General features: G+C 37.0%; 1 protein-coding gene across 1 annotated transcript in view; it reads left to right on the forward strand.

Annotated features, from left to right (window-relative positions):
• LOC114242252 (uncharacterized) overlaps positions 1-18,488 on the forward strand; it is a 137,149-nt gene that overhangs the window by 21,103 nt on the left and 97,558 nt on the right. Inside the window, exon 3 of the mRNA XM_028173349.2 lies at positions 12,213-12,985. Coding sequence (XP_028029150.2) covers positions 12,254-12,985 — 732 coding nt within the window. The 5' untranslated portion in view covers positions 12,213-12,253. The remainder of the gene's footprint in view (positions 1-12,212; positions 12,986-18,488) is intronic.

The following is an 18,488-nucleotide window of genomic DNA, read 5'->3' on the forward strand; positions in this document are numbered from 1 at the left end:
TCCAGCACATACTTAGCTACTTTGGACGCATTGCTGAAATCCTAAAACCCTCTAAGACCTAATAAGAGTAGGGCGTCTCGGCAGGAAAAAACCACGCGGTCGATTGCCTGACCCGTTGGTCAAAACTGATAGCATGGCATACCAATTATAATATCGAAAGCACTTAAGATTGTCGAAGGAGAACAACTGTGAAATGAGTGGTCATAGAGTAGCTTTCATACCAGAAACGTCTTTTAGAAATAAAAACACCGACTCTGAAGAGGAATTAGAAAAAAAAAAACGAAACGAACACAATTCGATCAGCTACATTGGGTCGTTTCAAGTATGTACCTTGTAATAATGATGACGGTACCAAGGCGTACGGCCCGGCCTTAACACGCGAAAAGACCCTTACAATCAATAATTTACCCACGTATCACGATGTTCTGCGTTTTGTATCTTTTGATAATTACATTTTTTGCAGTGAAACTTCTTTAGAATCGTTGTGATGTGATGATTTCAAACTCTATGAAACGAAAAAATGAAACGTGAAGTTAAAATATCAATTCACAGAGGGCGCTACCTCATACTATAAAAGATGATTTACAATTATTTCCATTTAGTTCGTTATCAACAGATGTCGCTGCACGTAAATTCAACAATTCCTGAATTGCGATGACGAGATGTTACACAGTTGATAGACGTTCTCGTATTTATCTTGCGAAATCATACTTAGCTCGTGTAGACATACCGTGGTCATGCAGACGGTTGCCCCAGGGTGAGGCTTCTCCATTGCAGTGCGCTGCGGAGTGGGTGGTGGTTGACTCTTGCGATTATTCTTATTTGTTATAAGTTTCACTTCTAGTGACTTCTACCGAGTGTGACTTGCACACTAGACGTGCGCTAATCATGTTCGGAACTGGATTGAACATGACATCGTTCTTTTGAGGGTCGGAACTAGTTCCAGTAAACATGTTCGCGGAACTGTTTAGTTCCACGAACATGTTAAGTCTAGTAGCTGTTTGTAGTTTGTAGCTGTTTAGTTCCGCGGACATATTAAGTCTAGTAGCTGTTTGAAGCTGTTTAGTTCCGCGGACATGTTAAGTCTAGTAGCTGTTTGTAGTGTAGCGAATCACGTATTAAGTTATTATTAATTACACAATATTTTTCAAAAAAGGTATTAAAAATACAATTTTTTAAAAGCACTATATTAAAATAGATTGCCGCTTATGGCAATTATTATTGTAATTATTATTTTGTAAGGTTTTTAGTTTTAGGTTCATTGTTACAGCTGGTTGCATAATTTATTAATGTACTGCAATTACTTTGTCATAATTTCAACTACTCTACTACTTTCATTATTTTTCAATGTATTGTACGATGCACCGGAAACTATAACCTATCAGTTGTTAATTAAAATACCACGTTATTCTGATATACAACGTAAATTGAGCTCGTTGTAGCCTTACAACCTTTTTCCCATAACCGAGATACCGAATAGCGAAAGTGGTGAATGTTTTAAAATTCTCTAATTTTTAATTATGATTTTCTAAGAAATGGTCTACAAACACTTAAGGTTAAGTGCTCGTAGGAATGATGCATGGTAAAGGTCAAAATCCATAGCAAAACATTTTAATTTATTCAACTATCGACTGTAACACGTAGGTGGTAGAGCATAACTTCAATATTAATAAAAATGTAATATGAAAGAGCTCCACACGCAGTTTCATGCACTCGCTCCATCTCACTCCTTCGTATTCGTACCATATGTCGCCTTATCTCTTTACGTGGACTCGTGTCGGTTCGAGACTCGTTCGGGTGGACTCGCCGCGCCACGCCTCCGCGCCGCGTGGTACCTATGCTCTAATCATGTCCGCATGTCCGTCATGTTCAACGCATTCGTAGTTCCTGCATAACAGTACACTTGGAATGGAAATGGAACTGTCTGAACATGTTAATTTTGACAACTCGGATTGAATGATATAGTTCCATATGAGGACATAGTTCCAGGAACTATTTAGGTCCGGAACTACGCATGTCTATTGCACACACACACACATTTTTTTCTTATCATAAAACAATATTAAATAGTGCACGACACTTTTTTTGGCAAATTACAAAGGTATTATTTATTATTTGTTACTTTGTTTATTTTAATGTGTAACAAAATGCATACGTATCGAGGAATGAAAGGCAACATTACAACATTACAGAAGAGCCATTTAAAGTTTAAAATATGGAAAACAACACATCATAACAAAAAAAACATCTGCAGTTATTTGAATGGAGAAAACTTAATTGAAGTTCAATTAAAACATCGATCTGTTGATGCTAATATGAAATAAAACGATCCTTTAATAATTAGAAAGGACCATGTCGCAAATCAAGCGAAATATAGCTATAATAAAATATAAGCAGACCACGCCTTCGGTTCTTCGATTTGTAATGTTAACACTTAAAAGTCGTTAAGTAATAAGTGAGTGTTTCTTACTTCTTCTAGAGTACCGATTCAACTTGTAGATCGCGCGGGTCTGCCCTTACCGCCTCTGTTCGGCGAGGACAACCGATGGCTCACAAGAAACATGTAATTTAATTTAATTAATTAATTTATTTAAATAATATTAAATATAAAATTAATATATATATAATAATAATATAAAATTAATAATAATAATAATATAAAATAAATTAATTAAAATTAAAATAATTAATTTAATATAATTATGGAGCCTCTGGGTCTGCGGAGGGACTTCGGTTCCCTCTGTATTTTGTACCGTATGTTCAATGGGGAGTGCTCTGAGGAATTGTTCGAGATGATACGAGCATCTCGTTTTTACCATCGCACCGCCCGCCACCGGAGTAGAGTTCATCCATACTACCTGGAGCCACTGCGGTCATCCACAGTGCGTTTCCATATATCTTTTTTGCCACGTACCATCCGGCTATGGAATGAGCTCCCCTCCACGGTGTTTCCCGAGCGCTATGACATGTCCTTCTTCAAACGAGGCTTGTGGAGAGTATTAAGCGGTAGGCAGCGGCTTGGCTCTGCCCCCGGGCATTGCTGAAGTCCATGGGCGACGGTAACCACTCACCATCAGGTGGGCCGTATGCCCGTCTGCCTACAAAGGCAATAAAAAAAATATAAAAAAATTACATCTAAGATACACCATGATATAACGATTCTCCTCCAAACAGTCCAAGCTTATCCAACAAAGTTTCTCGGCTTTGTGTTTTGTTCTATAGTCACAATATAGAATATATCCGCTGACTATATCACAAAACAATAAGTGTCTCTACGTAATAAATTATTACACATTGTATATACGATTAAACACATTTAAAATCCTAAGAATTTTAATTACGTTTGACCGTGAAGACGACCTCCATTGAGCTACGTATTCTAATATTGAATTCGTTTGAAATTCGACTTTCGTTAATTTTTTATTTATTTTTTTATTTGTTGCTATAAATCGACCGTCGAGTGATTATCTGCTGTCCATAGACGTCACAACTCGATCGTCGCTAACCAATTCAAGACGTGAATTCGAAAATAATGTAAATAAAAATTGAATAACGAATATTTTTTTCGATGTCTAATATCGATCTTATAATTTTCATTCTTTCTTTCTAACCTAACTCTTTGGCTGTGAAGATTAAGTCCCATCTAAAAAAAACGTAATCGCGTCTCGCAAATTTACATTATTTGCTTAAATCTTTCGTTGTGAAGATTAATTAAGTCTCATCTAAAAAAAAAACGTAATCGCGTCTCGCAGTGTGGGCGTATTTTTATATTGTCATCGAGATGAAATCGCGGAAGCGTTGTTTGTCGTATGAATAATGAAAATACATTTAAAAGTACGCCAAGAACGTGCTTGTTAAGAAAAAGACAAAATTATTAAGAAATAAATCAGTGTTGTTGTTTGACATAAAAAAATTGTATGGCTCTTAACGAAGTTACATTCATTATCTCCATAATATTATAACAGTGTGTTAACGACATTAACATAACCATTCTAAAAAGCATTTCGATATCTAGGTAACGATTTAAACACTTTTGTCTGTTCATCGGTTTATTTGTCGGCGCATAACGATATTTTGAAGTCGTCGTGGCCTAAAGGATAAGACGTCCGGTGCATTCGTAACTAGCGATGCTCCAGTGTTCGAACCCCGCAGGCGGGTACCAATTTTTCTAATGAAATACGTACTTAACAAATGTTCAAAATTTATTAATTACTGGTGGTAGGACCTCTTGTGAGTTCGCACGGGTATGTACCACCACCCCGCCTATTTCTGCCGTGAAGCAGTAATGCGTTTCGGTTTAAGGGGTGGCGGCATTTACGTTGTAGATGCCTATGGGCTTCAGTAACCACTTAACACCAGGTTGGCTCTGAGCTCGTCCACAGGTACAAGCAAAAAAAATACTGCGAAAAATCTACTTTGTTGTAACTTTTGGTGTTTAAAATCTAATAATAATAAATAAAAACCGATGTGCTTATAAAATCCACTGCGATGTTATAAATTCTTTTTTTTTCACAAATAATAAAAGGCGAACTTCATCTCAAGATATGTAAATATTTACGCTGTTATCTCTGTACTGTATAGTAACATCGAAAATGTATTCAGCTACTGCACTCGTCGGTCCAATTTTATATGCAATTGTAAGCTTAAAAATAACCTAACAAAGTGCATACGAGGGATCAAAAGCTATTTAGCTTAAGCGACATTTTTGCAACTTTACCAAAGAGTCATTTAAAGTTAAAAACTGAAAAAAATATCATAACGAAAAAAAAAAACTTCAACTATTTCAATGGAGTAAACTTAATTGAAGTTCAATTAAAAACATCGTACTAAATATAGCACAGCTTTAGTTACAAAGATAAAGGTCGCATATTAATCGAAATGTCGCTTAAACCAAATAATAGCCTTTCACCCCTCGATAATCTATATATTAATACGTGAAGCAAAAACTTTGTATCCCTTTTTACGAAAATTGCGCGGACGGAGGAGTATGAAATTTTCCACACTTATAGAGAATATAGAGAAGAAGTGCACAATGCTAATTTTTTTTTTTAAATAATGCATAACAGTTACTTTAAATCAATAAAGAAAACATTACACACACTACATACCATGTATTTGACGCACACACGCATGCATACTATTTATTGTCAAACTTTTGTTCTTGACGTCTGTTATCAAATTGAGAATAGATTACTTAAATATTTTTTGTCTTTGTTAATATTTTCTATAGTGTAGTCTTGGCGAAATTTGTGATTATAGAAGTATAAAATACAATCATAATAGTGTACAAACTTACAATTCCAATTAATTATTATTATAGTCGAATTTCGACCACTGCGGGACCTCTAGTAAAAAAAAATCCGCCACGTAAAGCAAAGTACAGTTTTTTATAATGAAAATATTAATTTACGTCGAAATATTACTTTATATTAATTATTATTATCTCTATCTTTATCGTTCGGTTCGGTGTTCGTACCGTTAATGACTTAATAACTTAGGAAGTCAGCCTCATTAAATGTATGAATAAATAATAAGTTTTTTTTTAGAGAGCGAAAGGAATTTCGGTAAATTGCGAATACTGTTTCAGAAACATCGAGGGATTCAGGCTCGCGAAACTTGCGTTTTTCTACGGCTGTAGTTATGCGCCTGAACTCAAGGCCCGTCTGGTGCTAAGTGGTTACCAAAGCGTATTTATGCCCCAACGCGAATGCTGCCATTGCCTTGAGACACTAGACGAAGTCTCAATTGAGAAACGTCATACAAAAAAAAACCGTTGAAAAATTTAAGAAGTAGATTTGAAAAAAAAAATTAATTAAAACAACTTTTACGAGTTAATTTCGGGTTGTTTTATTGACATTATATTATTATTACTGACGTTTTGAATACTTACTACTTAAATCGTGATCATGGATGACTAATGTTCTATTCGTCGTCTTTTGATTATTGTGCTGACTATAATGATCCTTTACGACTCGCGAAAACTGAAGACAATACTATAAATAAGAATCCATATTTTGATATCTAGAACATTTTAAAGAAAGTAATAATGAAAAAATTTATTATGGTGTAAATTAAAAACAAAATGTGTGCAATTCACACGTGGTAGAAGTGAAACCTTCCAAAATTAAAATACAATTATCCTAAACGTCTTAAGTATATGTAAAATTTTGTCATTAGTAAATAATTGTAAGGTAGCGCCCTCTGTGAATTGATATTTTAATTTCACGTATAATCCTAAATTAAAATTCACTACAAGAGCTTTCATACACACGTTAGTATTTAAAAATCTCACAGATGGCGCTGTATTAAATAGTATGTATATTTCTGTCTCATTCTTTGCTGGCTTCATCCTACACATTTTTGTATTTGTGTCTCTTACCTGTCGTTTTTTCCGTTGCATCCGGTTTGAAATCACAACGATTCTAAAGAAGTTTTCACTTCAAAAAAATTAATAAAAATTGAATTCGGTACTTTTTTCTCTATATCGACGTTGTTCGTATCATCAATTTACATGAACAAATTGCAAATATATAAAGTAAACAATTTCAAGAATCTAATTACGCGTTCTTAAACTTCTTAATAAAATTCTACAAAGGAGACGTTGGTCGCGTTCTCCGAGAAAAAAAAAAGAATCTTCTCGAAATAATCCCGCAGTAATGCGAAATTTATTGGCGCAGCAAGCTCTTCAAACAGTCTTGCCGTTCTTATGAAATATTTGCATTTCGGTTCTGTTCAAACGTTAACTTTGTTTGTTTGCACACGACAATGCGCCTTTTGATGTACGTTTAAAATTACATTTCTGTATTTGCTATTCTTCAGTTTGAGTTATTGTAAATTATACAAAAAAGAAGTAATTTATTAGGGTTTCTGGAGTTGATTGGTAAACCCGTACGTCAATTTTACAATTTTATGCTCATTAATAAATATGGTAACAAAGTACGCTTTTATTAGCTTCATACGTATGTTAGTATGTATGTTTCCCAAGAAAACCTTTACGTATGTATTCCGTAAAGGTCACGATCCTCAGCACTGAGGAACACAACGCACAGAGGACGGAGGATGTTAGTATGTAACGGAATCTTTGAATATGATTTTGACCCCCTTCAAAACGACGGTTTAACTCGAAATTTGGCATACTTATTAAAGACCAATGACAATTCAATATTTTAAAGTTTGATCCGTTATCTTTACTAGGATAATCAGGATTAGTGATTTATGAAATACGCTTTTATAGAAAATCTAACTAAAAAATGGAAAATAAATTTTAATGAATTTGAATTAAAAATAGTGTAAGAAAAAATGATTTCATTGTAAAAAAAAAGGTGTGCTAAATTAAACCTAAATGCCTTTCATCCCCTCGATATGTATGTAAATTAGAGCTGAGGTTACATGTGAGTGTGTTAGGAAGAGAGAAATTAAGAAACGAAGTTATTCCTCACGTATCCGAGTTACGATTTGATTATGAGATGCCAAACGATGATTTCTGCTTTAAATGCCTTACCACTCATTAACTCGTGACGTCCAGATTTAATATCATCACGCGACGTCAAATGAACGCCGGTATATAATTTTTATTTTTATTTTTATTGCTTTGATAAGTCAAAGAGTTCACAGCCTATCCGACGATAGACATCGCAACGTGACTGCCGCCGCCCTATCACACGTGAGGTCAAAGTATCAATTATATTGTTTTTTTTTCTTCTAACCTATCTGACAGCAGCGTCAAGAAGCTAGTCTGGCTTCACCGTGACCGGTGAACGAGCTCATGGGGCGCAGCTTGGACGTATATATTTCCATTATAATCAAGAACAAATTTTAAAGTTCAAAGAATTAATTCATAAGTAAAATTCATCAAAGGAATTATTCGACGTTCAATATAGAAGTTGCCTTTGTTTCCTGGCAGATCCATAAATTCTCTTTATCTATTTTAATCTAAAAACACGATAGAAGCTTAGAACTGTACACTGAATTTGAATAACGGCTATCATTTATTTTTAAATCAGGACGTGAGATTGATTTTCGGAGTAGCTACCCAAAATGTACAAATATTAGGTACATAAAGCAAACCTATAATTAACGTAGCGAAATTGTACAAGCGGGTCTTGCCATTCGCACCCTGTGGTACAAGGTGACGGGTCACCAACCTTCAGAACGAACCAATTGAATTAACAAATTGAGCACAGATAAGTAGATACGACATTTGACTTACAAACATGTCTCCAGAGACGCGTGAAACTTGAAACAATGGAAGCATAGTTGCAAACCGAACCAGACGTGCCAACTGTTTCGCAAGAAATCTATATATTAATACGTGAAGCAAAAACTTTGTATCCCTTTTTACGAAAATTGCGCGGACGGAGGAGTATGAAATTTTCCAATGCTAATTTTTTTTTTAAATAATGCATAAAAGATACATTAAATCAATAAAGAAAATATTACACACACTACATACTATGTATTTGACGCACACACGTATGCATACTATTTATTGTCAAACTTTTCTTGGCGTCTGTTGTCAAATTGAGAATAGATTAAACATTGTTTGTCTTTGTTAATATTTTTTATAGTGTAGTCTTGGCGAAATTTGCGATTATAGAAGTATAAAATACAATCATAATAGTGTACAAACTTACAATTCCAATTAATTGAATATTCCAATAGTTGAATTTCGACTACTGCGGGACCTCTAGTTACTTTAAATTGTTGACTATTGCCATCACAGTTAGCTGATGGTAATGGTTGCATTGTTTTATTCGAGTTTAAGAGAAATCTGTTTTTAAGAAATAGTCTTTCGTTCGATTATCAGGTTTTATTTAATTATTAAAATGACTATTTTTCGGATTAGTGCGTTCCGTGAAATTCTTGATTTGATTTGAGCTATAGGATAGAAAAAGTTATCTTTAATCTAATAACCTAAGTGAAGCAGTAATGCGTTTCGGTTTGAAGGGTGGGGCAGCCGTTGTACTGTAAAACCTGAGAACTTAGAACTCATGTCTAGAGGTAGGTGGCGGCATTTGCATGGGCTCCGGTAACCACTTAACACCAGGTGGGCCCTGAGCTCGTCCACCCATAAAAGCAATTTAAAAAGTAAGTATATTAGTGTGAAGTCGCAAATCCACAAATATTTATTCGACTTGTTATTAATTACAAAAAATATTTATTTTGTGTTTCTATGAGTGTTATTTTGTAATCATTACGAGTATTATTTACTAATCCTATCATCGGACGCCATTAATCACGCGTCATCTGTTGGAGGTGATGTTTTTTTTTTTTATTGCCTTTGTAGGCAGACGAGCGTACGGCCCATCTGATGGTAAGTGGTTACCGTCGCCCATAGACTTCAGCAATGCCAGAAGCAGAGCCAAGCCGCTGCCTACAAATGTTGATGTTGATGTTGAGTCAATCTCAATAATTTTCCAAGAGGGAAGGTGTCTTATATCTGATGAGCTGTGGGTAGGTTCAAAATAGTTCCAAAAGAAACGGGTACATTGGGATTGTCTGTCTACTACATAGACCTATATAGTAGGGACACGACATATTGTTCTATACGTACAATTGCTTATATAAATAGCACCCATTTTGAAGGCACACATATAAACATATATCTATCTCGTTCTTACTCAGCACTTTAACTCGCAAGAAAACAATATAACAGTATTTCAGTGCGTACATAAAATGAAACATGAATATACGTAAATGTCTCCGTCTCCGTCTAATGAGGCCGAAAATCCGCCATGTTTAGCGCGCCAAATGTCATTGTCACGTCAGTTCGGCCCTCTTTTTTTTTGTTATACATTATTTATTGACTTTGATATCGATTTAACATGATTGCTTATATAAAATTTCTAATTTTATCATGCTTAAAACGTACAAAAATAATAATTAAAACATATTTTATAGGATCTCAAGAAGGTCGATGCCCCAAAACTATTATCTATATATATTTAAATTCATTATGGAGCCCTCATCCGAAACATAGATTATACACTTAATAATATATTTGAATCCGAAATATCGGACACAATTTTTCGGTCGGAATCTATTCATCATGACACTAATCATAAATACCTCTTTAAAATATGTCATCAAAACATATTTAGACATTCTGTTTAGATATTTCGGGAAAAAGGCGACAAAATCTCTTCGGAACTATTTAAATAAAATAGTTTTATTCCGCAGTGAGTAAAATACTATTGTAAATTCGTTAAATATTTATTAACTAAGTGATTTTAGAGAGGAAGTCACAAGGAATGACGTTTGTAATTTCATTAACGAATAAATGTTCTGTAGGTGTTTTTTTTTTATCAGGCGGTCCCTTGATAAGTTTAAAATTTGAATCACTCTCAAGTGAGAGTGATTCAAATGGTGCGGTGCACCTTCCTTGAGGTGCACTGCGGTAGTCTGTTACGGACTTTAGAGTCAGCAAAACAATTAAAATAGATTGAAATAGTCTAAGAAAAACACGTACTCAAAATACGATAACATTCAGCATGCTAGAAATGGGCTGATGGCACTGTACTATGCCATATCTTTATGTTTTGCGGCAAACGACAACTTTATAAAATCAGTGTAGCAAAATTTTAAAAATCGTCATATCGTTTACTTGGAAAATTTGAAGCACGAACTCGTCTTAGATTTCACATAATATCTAAATCACATCATCTTTGCACATAACAATATAGTTAATTCCTATTAAAGTATAAATTCTACAAATACATTCATACTCAACAATATTTAAACCACTTAACATCAGGTGGGCTGTGAGCTCGTCCACACAGCTAAGAAATAAAGAACGTTTATCGATAAAACCTACTAACATTAAAATCTTCTGGGCAGCACTAAAACCGCCATGTTTTGTGGCCAGATGACGTCACAGTGGCACGAATTTTTTGTTGTCGTTTCATTTCCATAGGTTTCCTACTTCAGTGGTCTACTACGCAAAAAATTTCTTATCTAGTCACTATTTTGTGTACATACTTTTTAAAAAGCCGTAAAAAAAGCAAAAACATACACATTACTTTAAGTCTCGTTGCTTTTCATACATTGTAATAAAACATGCTAACGTAATGACTCGTCGCTACTAACGTGTGATTTGGAAAATTATAAGCCACCTACTCGGTAATTTGAAGTCGTCGTGGCCTAAAGGATAAGACGTCCGGTGCATTCGTGTTGAAGCGATGCACCGGTGTTCGAATCCCGCAGGCGGGTACCAATTTTTCTAATGAAATATGTACTCAACAAATGTTCACGATTCACTTCCACGGTGAAGGAATAATATCGTGTAATAAAAATCAAACCAAACAAACAAACAAAACAAACAAAATAAAAAAATTATAATTTGCGTAATTACTGGTGGTAGGACCACTTGTGAGTCCGCGCGGATAGGTACCACCGCCCTGCTTATTTCTGCCGTGAAGCAGTAATGCGTTTCGGTTTGAAGGGTGGGGCAGCCGTTGTAACTATACTGAGACTTTAGAACTTGTATCTCAAGGTGGGTGGCGCGTCTACGTTGTAGATGTCTATGGGCTCCAGTAACCACTTAACATCAGGTGTTCCATTCAGGTGGTCAACTCCTGTAAACAATCAAAACCAAGTGGTTGTAATTTTATCTGCCCATCCTTAAAGAATCTAACGAAAGGAAGGACAAAGCTACTCATATCGCACTCGCACAGAATTTAAACACAGTCATATGTTTTAAACACAGTTTCACGGTTACAAAACGATAAAAGTGTAATTTTCACTCAATGATAAGATAAATCGCTATTTATTAAGAACGATGCAAACGTCAGAGAAATTCAAATATTGAATATGAAATTGTTGTTAAAATCGTACGTGATGTAAACCGTACCGTTGATGATTCGATAACCCAGACCTTTAAAATGAATGTCTCGCTTAATTTATATGATGATGTAGATAAACGGTGAGCGTTCGTATTCACTTTAAATGCGACACTCTGAATACGCGTGACATGGTGAGAATTAGCTGTATGTAGTGTTGCCTTTATTGCATTTTTGTAATAAAAGTAACATAAGAATTTCGGAAGAATTACCTCAAATTATCTCAAAATGGGTGGCTCATTTACGTTGTAGATGTCTATGAGCTCCAGTAACTACTTAATACCAGGTTGGCTGTGAGCTCGTCCACCCATCAAGCAATAATAAAATAAATAAAAATAGTGAAATAACTGATTGGTTTTTTTTTCTTTGTTACAGGAAAGATGTAGATTGTGGCAGCTCAGTATCCGCTGCTCAACATGTTGCGACCCGAGTCCCCGCTCGCAGACCACCGCAGCCTCTTGCCTCGCAGGCTGCTCCCGGTCAAAGCTCAAATAGCTCCAACGGACAAAAAGAAAAACCGTAGATCTCTGGAACTGAACCCGGCCAGCGATCACGCACCATACGACTACCCCAAACTATTAATTTCGAAAACGACAGACTCGCTAAACACAGAATGCCCTCGTAAAGTGATCAACAAACAAGACTCGAGCGATAGCCTTAAACGTGCCCTTTTATCGAAGGACGATAAGAAGGCGACAATCAAAGACGCGGATAAGAAAGGCCAGTTCACATCGCAGGACTCCACCGAGAGCTTGAAGAAAACGTTGCTCTGCCGACAAGACTCTAATGATAGCACCAAAAAGAAGGAGCCTGAAAAGAAAGTGAAGGATGAAGTGAAAAGGATATGTGAAACAAAACGGGGAAGCGATAAAAAAAGCTTCCTAGAAACGGATGCAGACGAGCCTTGTAAACGCATTTACGAGAGAAGAACGGGAGCAGCAAGACCGACATTACCTCCAGTGGACGAGAAAGGAGTCGGTACTCCTAACACCCCGAATGGAAGTCCTAATACGCCCAGCGTTGCGGCTGTGGCTGAAGGCTTGGCCAGATGGGGCAGTGGGCTGCTGTCCCCTCGAGACGAACCAAGATTAAAGGCAGCCAGGAGCTGGTACGGCTATGGCACCCTGCCAACAGACAACAGCGAGAAGGTGAGTCATCCAAGCTCTTATTTATGTCTCTCAAAACTTATAGTATTTAAAAAGAATACATTCAGATCATCAATAAGGATAAAATACGAAATTCTTAATAACGATATGTTGCGTTGGATTTTATGTATGTATGGAATATTATATATTAAGACGATGATAAATTTAATTTTACCTTACGATTATCGTTGCAAATTTAAGATGAGTTTTTTCCTGTAACACGAATTATCCTAATTTCGAATTCAATAACTTTTTGCACATTCAAAAACATGATCATGTTTACCTAGTGAATTTCCCATATATTACTTTTCTCCCCGTTTTCCTGTTAAGCTATTTTCCCCGAAATATTTTCATGTTTTTTGTCATATTCGAATCACATCCCTCTAAATAAATATTTTATTACACCGGTAAATTCATGGCGACCGTTTATTAAACGTTTTCCACGTCTTCAATTCGATTTGTTTTATAAAACAAAGTTACGTGTTTATTTTCACATTTAGTAGTTACATTTAAAACATTACGAGCGATGATATCATTCTTATAAATATCTAATTCTTTGTCTACGTATTGTGGATCTATTATAATACGTTCAGCATGTTCTTTGCTAGTTTGCCATTCGTAAAATATTTTATTAACGCCAAAGTCTAGACTGAACACCGGTACTTTTTATTGCTGTAGGTGAGTAGACCTGTTCACGGCCTCTTGATGTTGAGGGAATAAGTGAAACATTTGCGCTTCAGCAACGACTGCTCTCATCAAGTCGTTATGCATGACTACATCGAAAATACGTAATATATTATCACTTGTGCTCGAAATGCTTCCTCCCCACCAATCCTCTGCTATATAGATAATAAGTGGCTATATGCGTTCATTACTTCATCGATATAACGATCGTGTATTAAGTCCGAACTATAGAATGCCAAATTTCGTGAACCGAAATGTGTGGTTGGTAGCAGCTCTTTTTGTATACCCATTGTTTCACTATTGTTGCAAATATAAGGATCACTGATGACTTCAGACTCTGTGCTCTTCATAATATCGTTACCCATAAATAGGTCCGTTCTATTAGTTTGAAGCGGTAGTTATTGTCGGCCACCTTGAGAGATGGACTCATAGTTTCGTCTAGGAACGTAGAAATCGAACTCAGACACAGAGAAAGAACTAGAAATTTCACAAGGCTAAATGTAGAACTAATTGTGATTTGAAACGGCATCTGTCTTATGATCTGTTCCGGTCGTCCTCGTTGGATTTCAATAGCTTTCGTTCCACTTCCACAGACTGCGCAAACAATGCGAAACGGTAAAAATGGCGTCTCGACTTGTTTTTAACAAATGCCAAATTTAATGGACGTCTCTTAAGTTTTTTTTTTTGTAAATATTAGTACTTGATGTTTTGGTTTGTCTTCCTCGTTTTTTTTGAATTCTAAGGTCACGTGGGATTCAGTAATAGGAAGTGGATCGCCTTCACTTTGAGACTACTTGAAATGTAATGTAAATCCCAACGGTTTATGAGCCCAATACGTTATGCCGGTTCTGTAAACCCTACTATTGGCTATGGTACACTGAACTCGTTAGTGATTTGTGAGTTTTGTAAACTAAAAATGACACTATTGTATTAAGTATTAAGTAGTGCCATTTAAATTTAAATTAGCTTAATATCCAATTCATGGGGTCTTTAACCGTTCGGACGGTGGTCAGCCGTTTAAAAATGATATTATGTATTAAGCCCGCCGCATATATTTACGAAACTGCGAGGCTGCATCGATATTTAATTTCCATCCGATTGAATCCGCATTCAATCTTGAATTTTGTAATATTCATGAATATAATAAATGCAATAAATTGTGTAAATTTTGATTAAATCAATAAAATTGAATGATTAAATGTTATGTTCGTTTGACAACTTTAGGGGGCTTCGTAGCCAAATTACAAATTTCGAATTAAAATCCCTTTTCCTAACTGTTCTACAGTGTGAAAAAAACGTAAGGTGATTTAAATATAAATTTCATAAAAACGAGATCTCTCTCACTATGTAAGCCTATTTTGTTCATCCAGTAGCAGACGTCTCCAGACTGATGGTCCCATTACTGCCATCAACTCTTCAATCCAATCCATTATTTCCGAGAAAAACCAACAGATTTTTTAGTTAGCTGTTGAGAATATCTAAACCCTAAGTTTTGTCATGATCATATCCTACGATTCTACGATGAAAACATCTTTTATGGAAATGAAACCCATAAAATTTCTAAATTTTCGTAATCGTTAATAGTAGGGCGCATTGTAAGTTCTAACCTATGGTCCTTGTTGCTCCCGCGAAGCAATCATTCTTTCGTTTTTGAAGGGTACGAGATAGTTGTTGATAGTACAACTGAGAAATCGACTTCGCCACAGTGAGTGGCGGAATTTACTCTCTGTGTGCTTAGTGCGAGTTTTTTTACAATCTCGATAGTGTAAAAGTTAACTCAAATTTGTATGCAGTTAGAACAGCGCCCCTAGCGGCAAGCATCGGCAAACGTTCCAAATCCATACAAATTTGAGTTAACTTTTACGATTTTGAATGCTTCTTCTTGAGATTTGAAAGAATCGATAGCTTCAGTGAGACTATGTTCATCTCAATAACACGCCCTATCAGGAAGCGTTCACTGAACACGGATACGGAAAGTTTCATTCTAATTATGAATTCTTACAATTTTTTTGTCATCGACACGGAAACAGGACGGCACGCGGGCGACATAACGCGGCGTGTAGCGCTAACGATAACACGCGCTTTACGAAATCGAGTCGAGTTCGAGTATGAATCGAGTGTCGCGAACCGTTGGTTGTGTTTTTGTTTTAGGGATGTCATAAATGTTTTGATTTTCGTAAAGTGTAGTATGGCTGTCTAATTAATGTATGATGTAATTGTTTGCCTTCATTATTAATACGTTACGTACCTACAATATTCGTCACTTATCCGGCAATGAAGTGTTTATATTATAATTGAGCGGAAATAGTGAACTTACCGTTTTATTTGGATGCATATTATATATTTTAATTACGATGCCGAGAGAGGTTCGCCGCGCAAGGGTAAGGTTATCAACAGTTTTAATGTTTCCTGGACGTTGTTTGTACATAAAACTGCTTCATATATATGTAGAGCTTGTTCACTCATCGAGTATAATAAAAAAGAAACCCATTCTGTACTGAGTATGCGATTATGATGGTCAAAGAATGCTGTTGCCTATTTTACGCTCAACACTCAAAATACTCACGGGGAGCTGTGAGCGAAGATGATGTGAAAAATGGATGTTAAAAAATAAAGAGAAAAAACGTAAATAAACATTAAATCCATCAAACGGGTGAAAGTAGAAGGCTCTGTGATCGATCGTCTTCTGTTTAACGCCCACACGGATGTATGCACACGCTAAATCACATTTACGTGCTCTCTTCCAAGTAGTGCTCGTTGTTTTTCGATCGGGTAGTGACGTCATCTCACCTATTACATCGACAAGCCGTCTGGATTGCGGAATGTGTTTAGACAGTCCAGGTCGCTGCTTAGCTCCTGCAATCGATCATTGCTATACGAGAACAGGATGCCTATTTTTTCCATAGATATTGGAAGTTAGACTACTATGATTGATACTCGCCAAATCACTCTTGACACGGCTTATCAAATAGGACGGGAATGTAGGGCATCACGAGGCAGCGTGAGTATTGTATCTGCGAATGGAAGTATTTTGAATAATGTCCACGGTTCGGGAAAAATCTATTATAATCGATTGATCTAACGGCTTCCTGATGTCAAATGGTTTTTTTTTATGATTGAAGGATTACTGGTGGCCCGGAGGCCTTTCCAGTTTCACCAGGACAGGGGGGTGAGCAAAGGCTCAGCCAGAAGGGGTGGGATTTGCTAACAGCTGCCCGAGTGCCTCCGAAGGAGACCTAACAGCTCAAGAGCAGCTGCTTCGCGAATTAATCTACTACCGGATCGGAATCGCGACCCGCTGAGAAGATCCGGCGAGAAACTCAGCGAGCTGATTCATGGGTTAGGTTGCACGTCGAACTCTTTGTCGAGTTCGACGAGTATGGTTACCAGGGTCCCTAAGTCTGCTCCTAGTGTTAGAGCTGAACGCGTCTAATGCAAAGGTTATTGGATCTGATGGATCCGTAAGGACGTGTCTAGGGCGTCGACGGTGACTGGCTCCTGCGTGATCAGGATTCGGGGAGTAGTCAGCGGCGGCAACGATAAAGCGATTATCACGACGCATAGCCTTATCGAAGTACTGTTCCGACGCTGACTTCATGTATTTCTGGATTGATTCGAAGCCCAGGTCGTCGTGTAGGTCAACGTTCCTCACGAACCACGGAGCTCCGACGGCTAACCTGCAAAAGCGGGATTGTAGAGATTGGAGGGTGCCTATGTGTGTGCGGGCCGCGTGAGCAAAAATTACACTCGCGTTTTTTTTTTTTTTTTTTTCCTATCTATGCTGATTTTCCTATCTATGCCTTGAGAGGCTATTTCAGCTTCACCCTAACGTGTGTAGGTGAGCTCACGGGGCTCAAACCGGAGAGTTGCTAACACTGACCCTAGCAAGAGCCGTGCTTCGCAGAATCTACCACCGGATCGGAAACGCGACCCACTGAGAAGATCCGGCGAGAAACTCAGTGGGCTGTGTCTAGGGGTTAATTCGCTCGTCGAGCCCTTCGTCGCAAGCGACGGGTTCGACGAGGACGGTGACCGGTGCTTGTGGTGCCTAAAAGCACCGTTAATGGATCGGGAGGATCCGTAATGACGTGCTTTGGGCGACGTCGACTGTTTACCATTCGGTCTACAGGATCGGGTATGTAGTTTCCAGCGGCCACGACAAGAGGGTTCTCATGTCGTGCCGCCTTCTCGAAATGGACACTCGCGTAAGTCATGACCGGCTTTATGCAAGTTTTGTAAAGTGTCACCTTGTTCCGAAGGGACATTTTACTCCGCTTACAGATCATGGGGTACAGTCTACCGAGAACAAACGCGGCACGGTCGCGGACTGATTTTATATGCGGACGTCAAATGGTTAGAAGAGCCCAACCCCCTCTGAGACTTGCTTCTCAATTGTTTTGCGGTTTAATTGTTTTTATACGGTGTTACTCTGTCATTGTGAAAGTGCATCGTAGAACTGAGTTAAGAACGTACATATTTGATTAGAAAACTTGGTATTTGTCTGCGAAATTTTAACCTTCAAAGTCACATGGCTTGATACAGGTACTCCAAGTTTCTTATCATATTAAAATTATAATGTGTCTGATAATACTGAAATTCAATAAATTACAAGAACTTTTTAACGTGATTTCATTTACGTTTTTGATAATGGTTTATTGGTTTAAAGCCTATCTGATAATGAGTCGGTTCTTAATACGATTGCGCGTGCTATAATTACGTCGCAGACCCCAGATCAGAGCTCTGAGTTGAACATATTGACTAGAACCAAGACACAAACAAAATTAATCACAAATAGTTTTACCGTCTTCATCAACTGTCAGAC

This window comes from Bombyx mandarina, chromosome 11, assembly GCF_030267445.1.
Source record: "Bombyx mandarina strain Sakado chromosome 11, ASM3026744v2".
Lineage (NCBI taxonomy): Eukaryota > Metazoa > Arthropoda > Insecta > Lepidoptera > Bombycidae > Bombyx > Bombyx mandarina.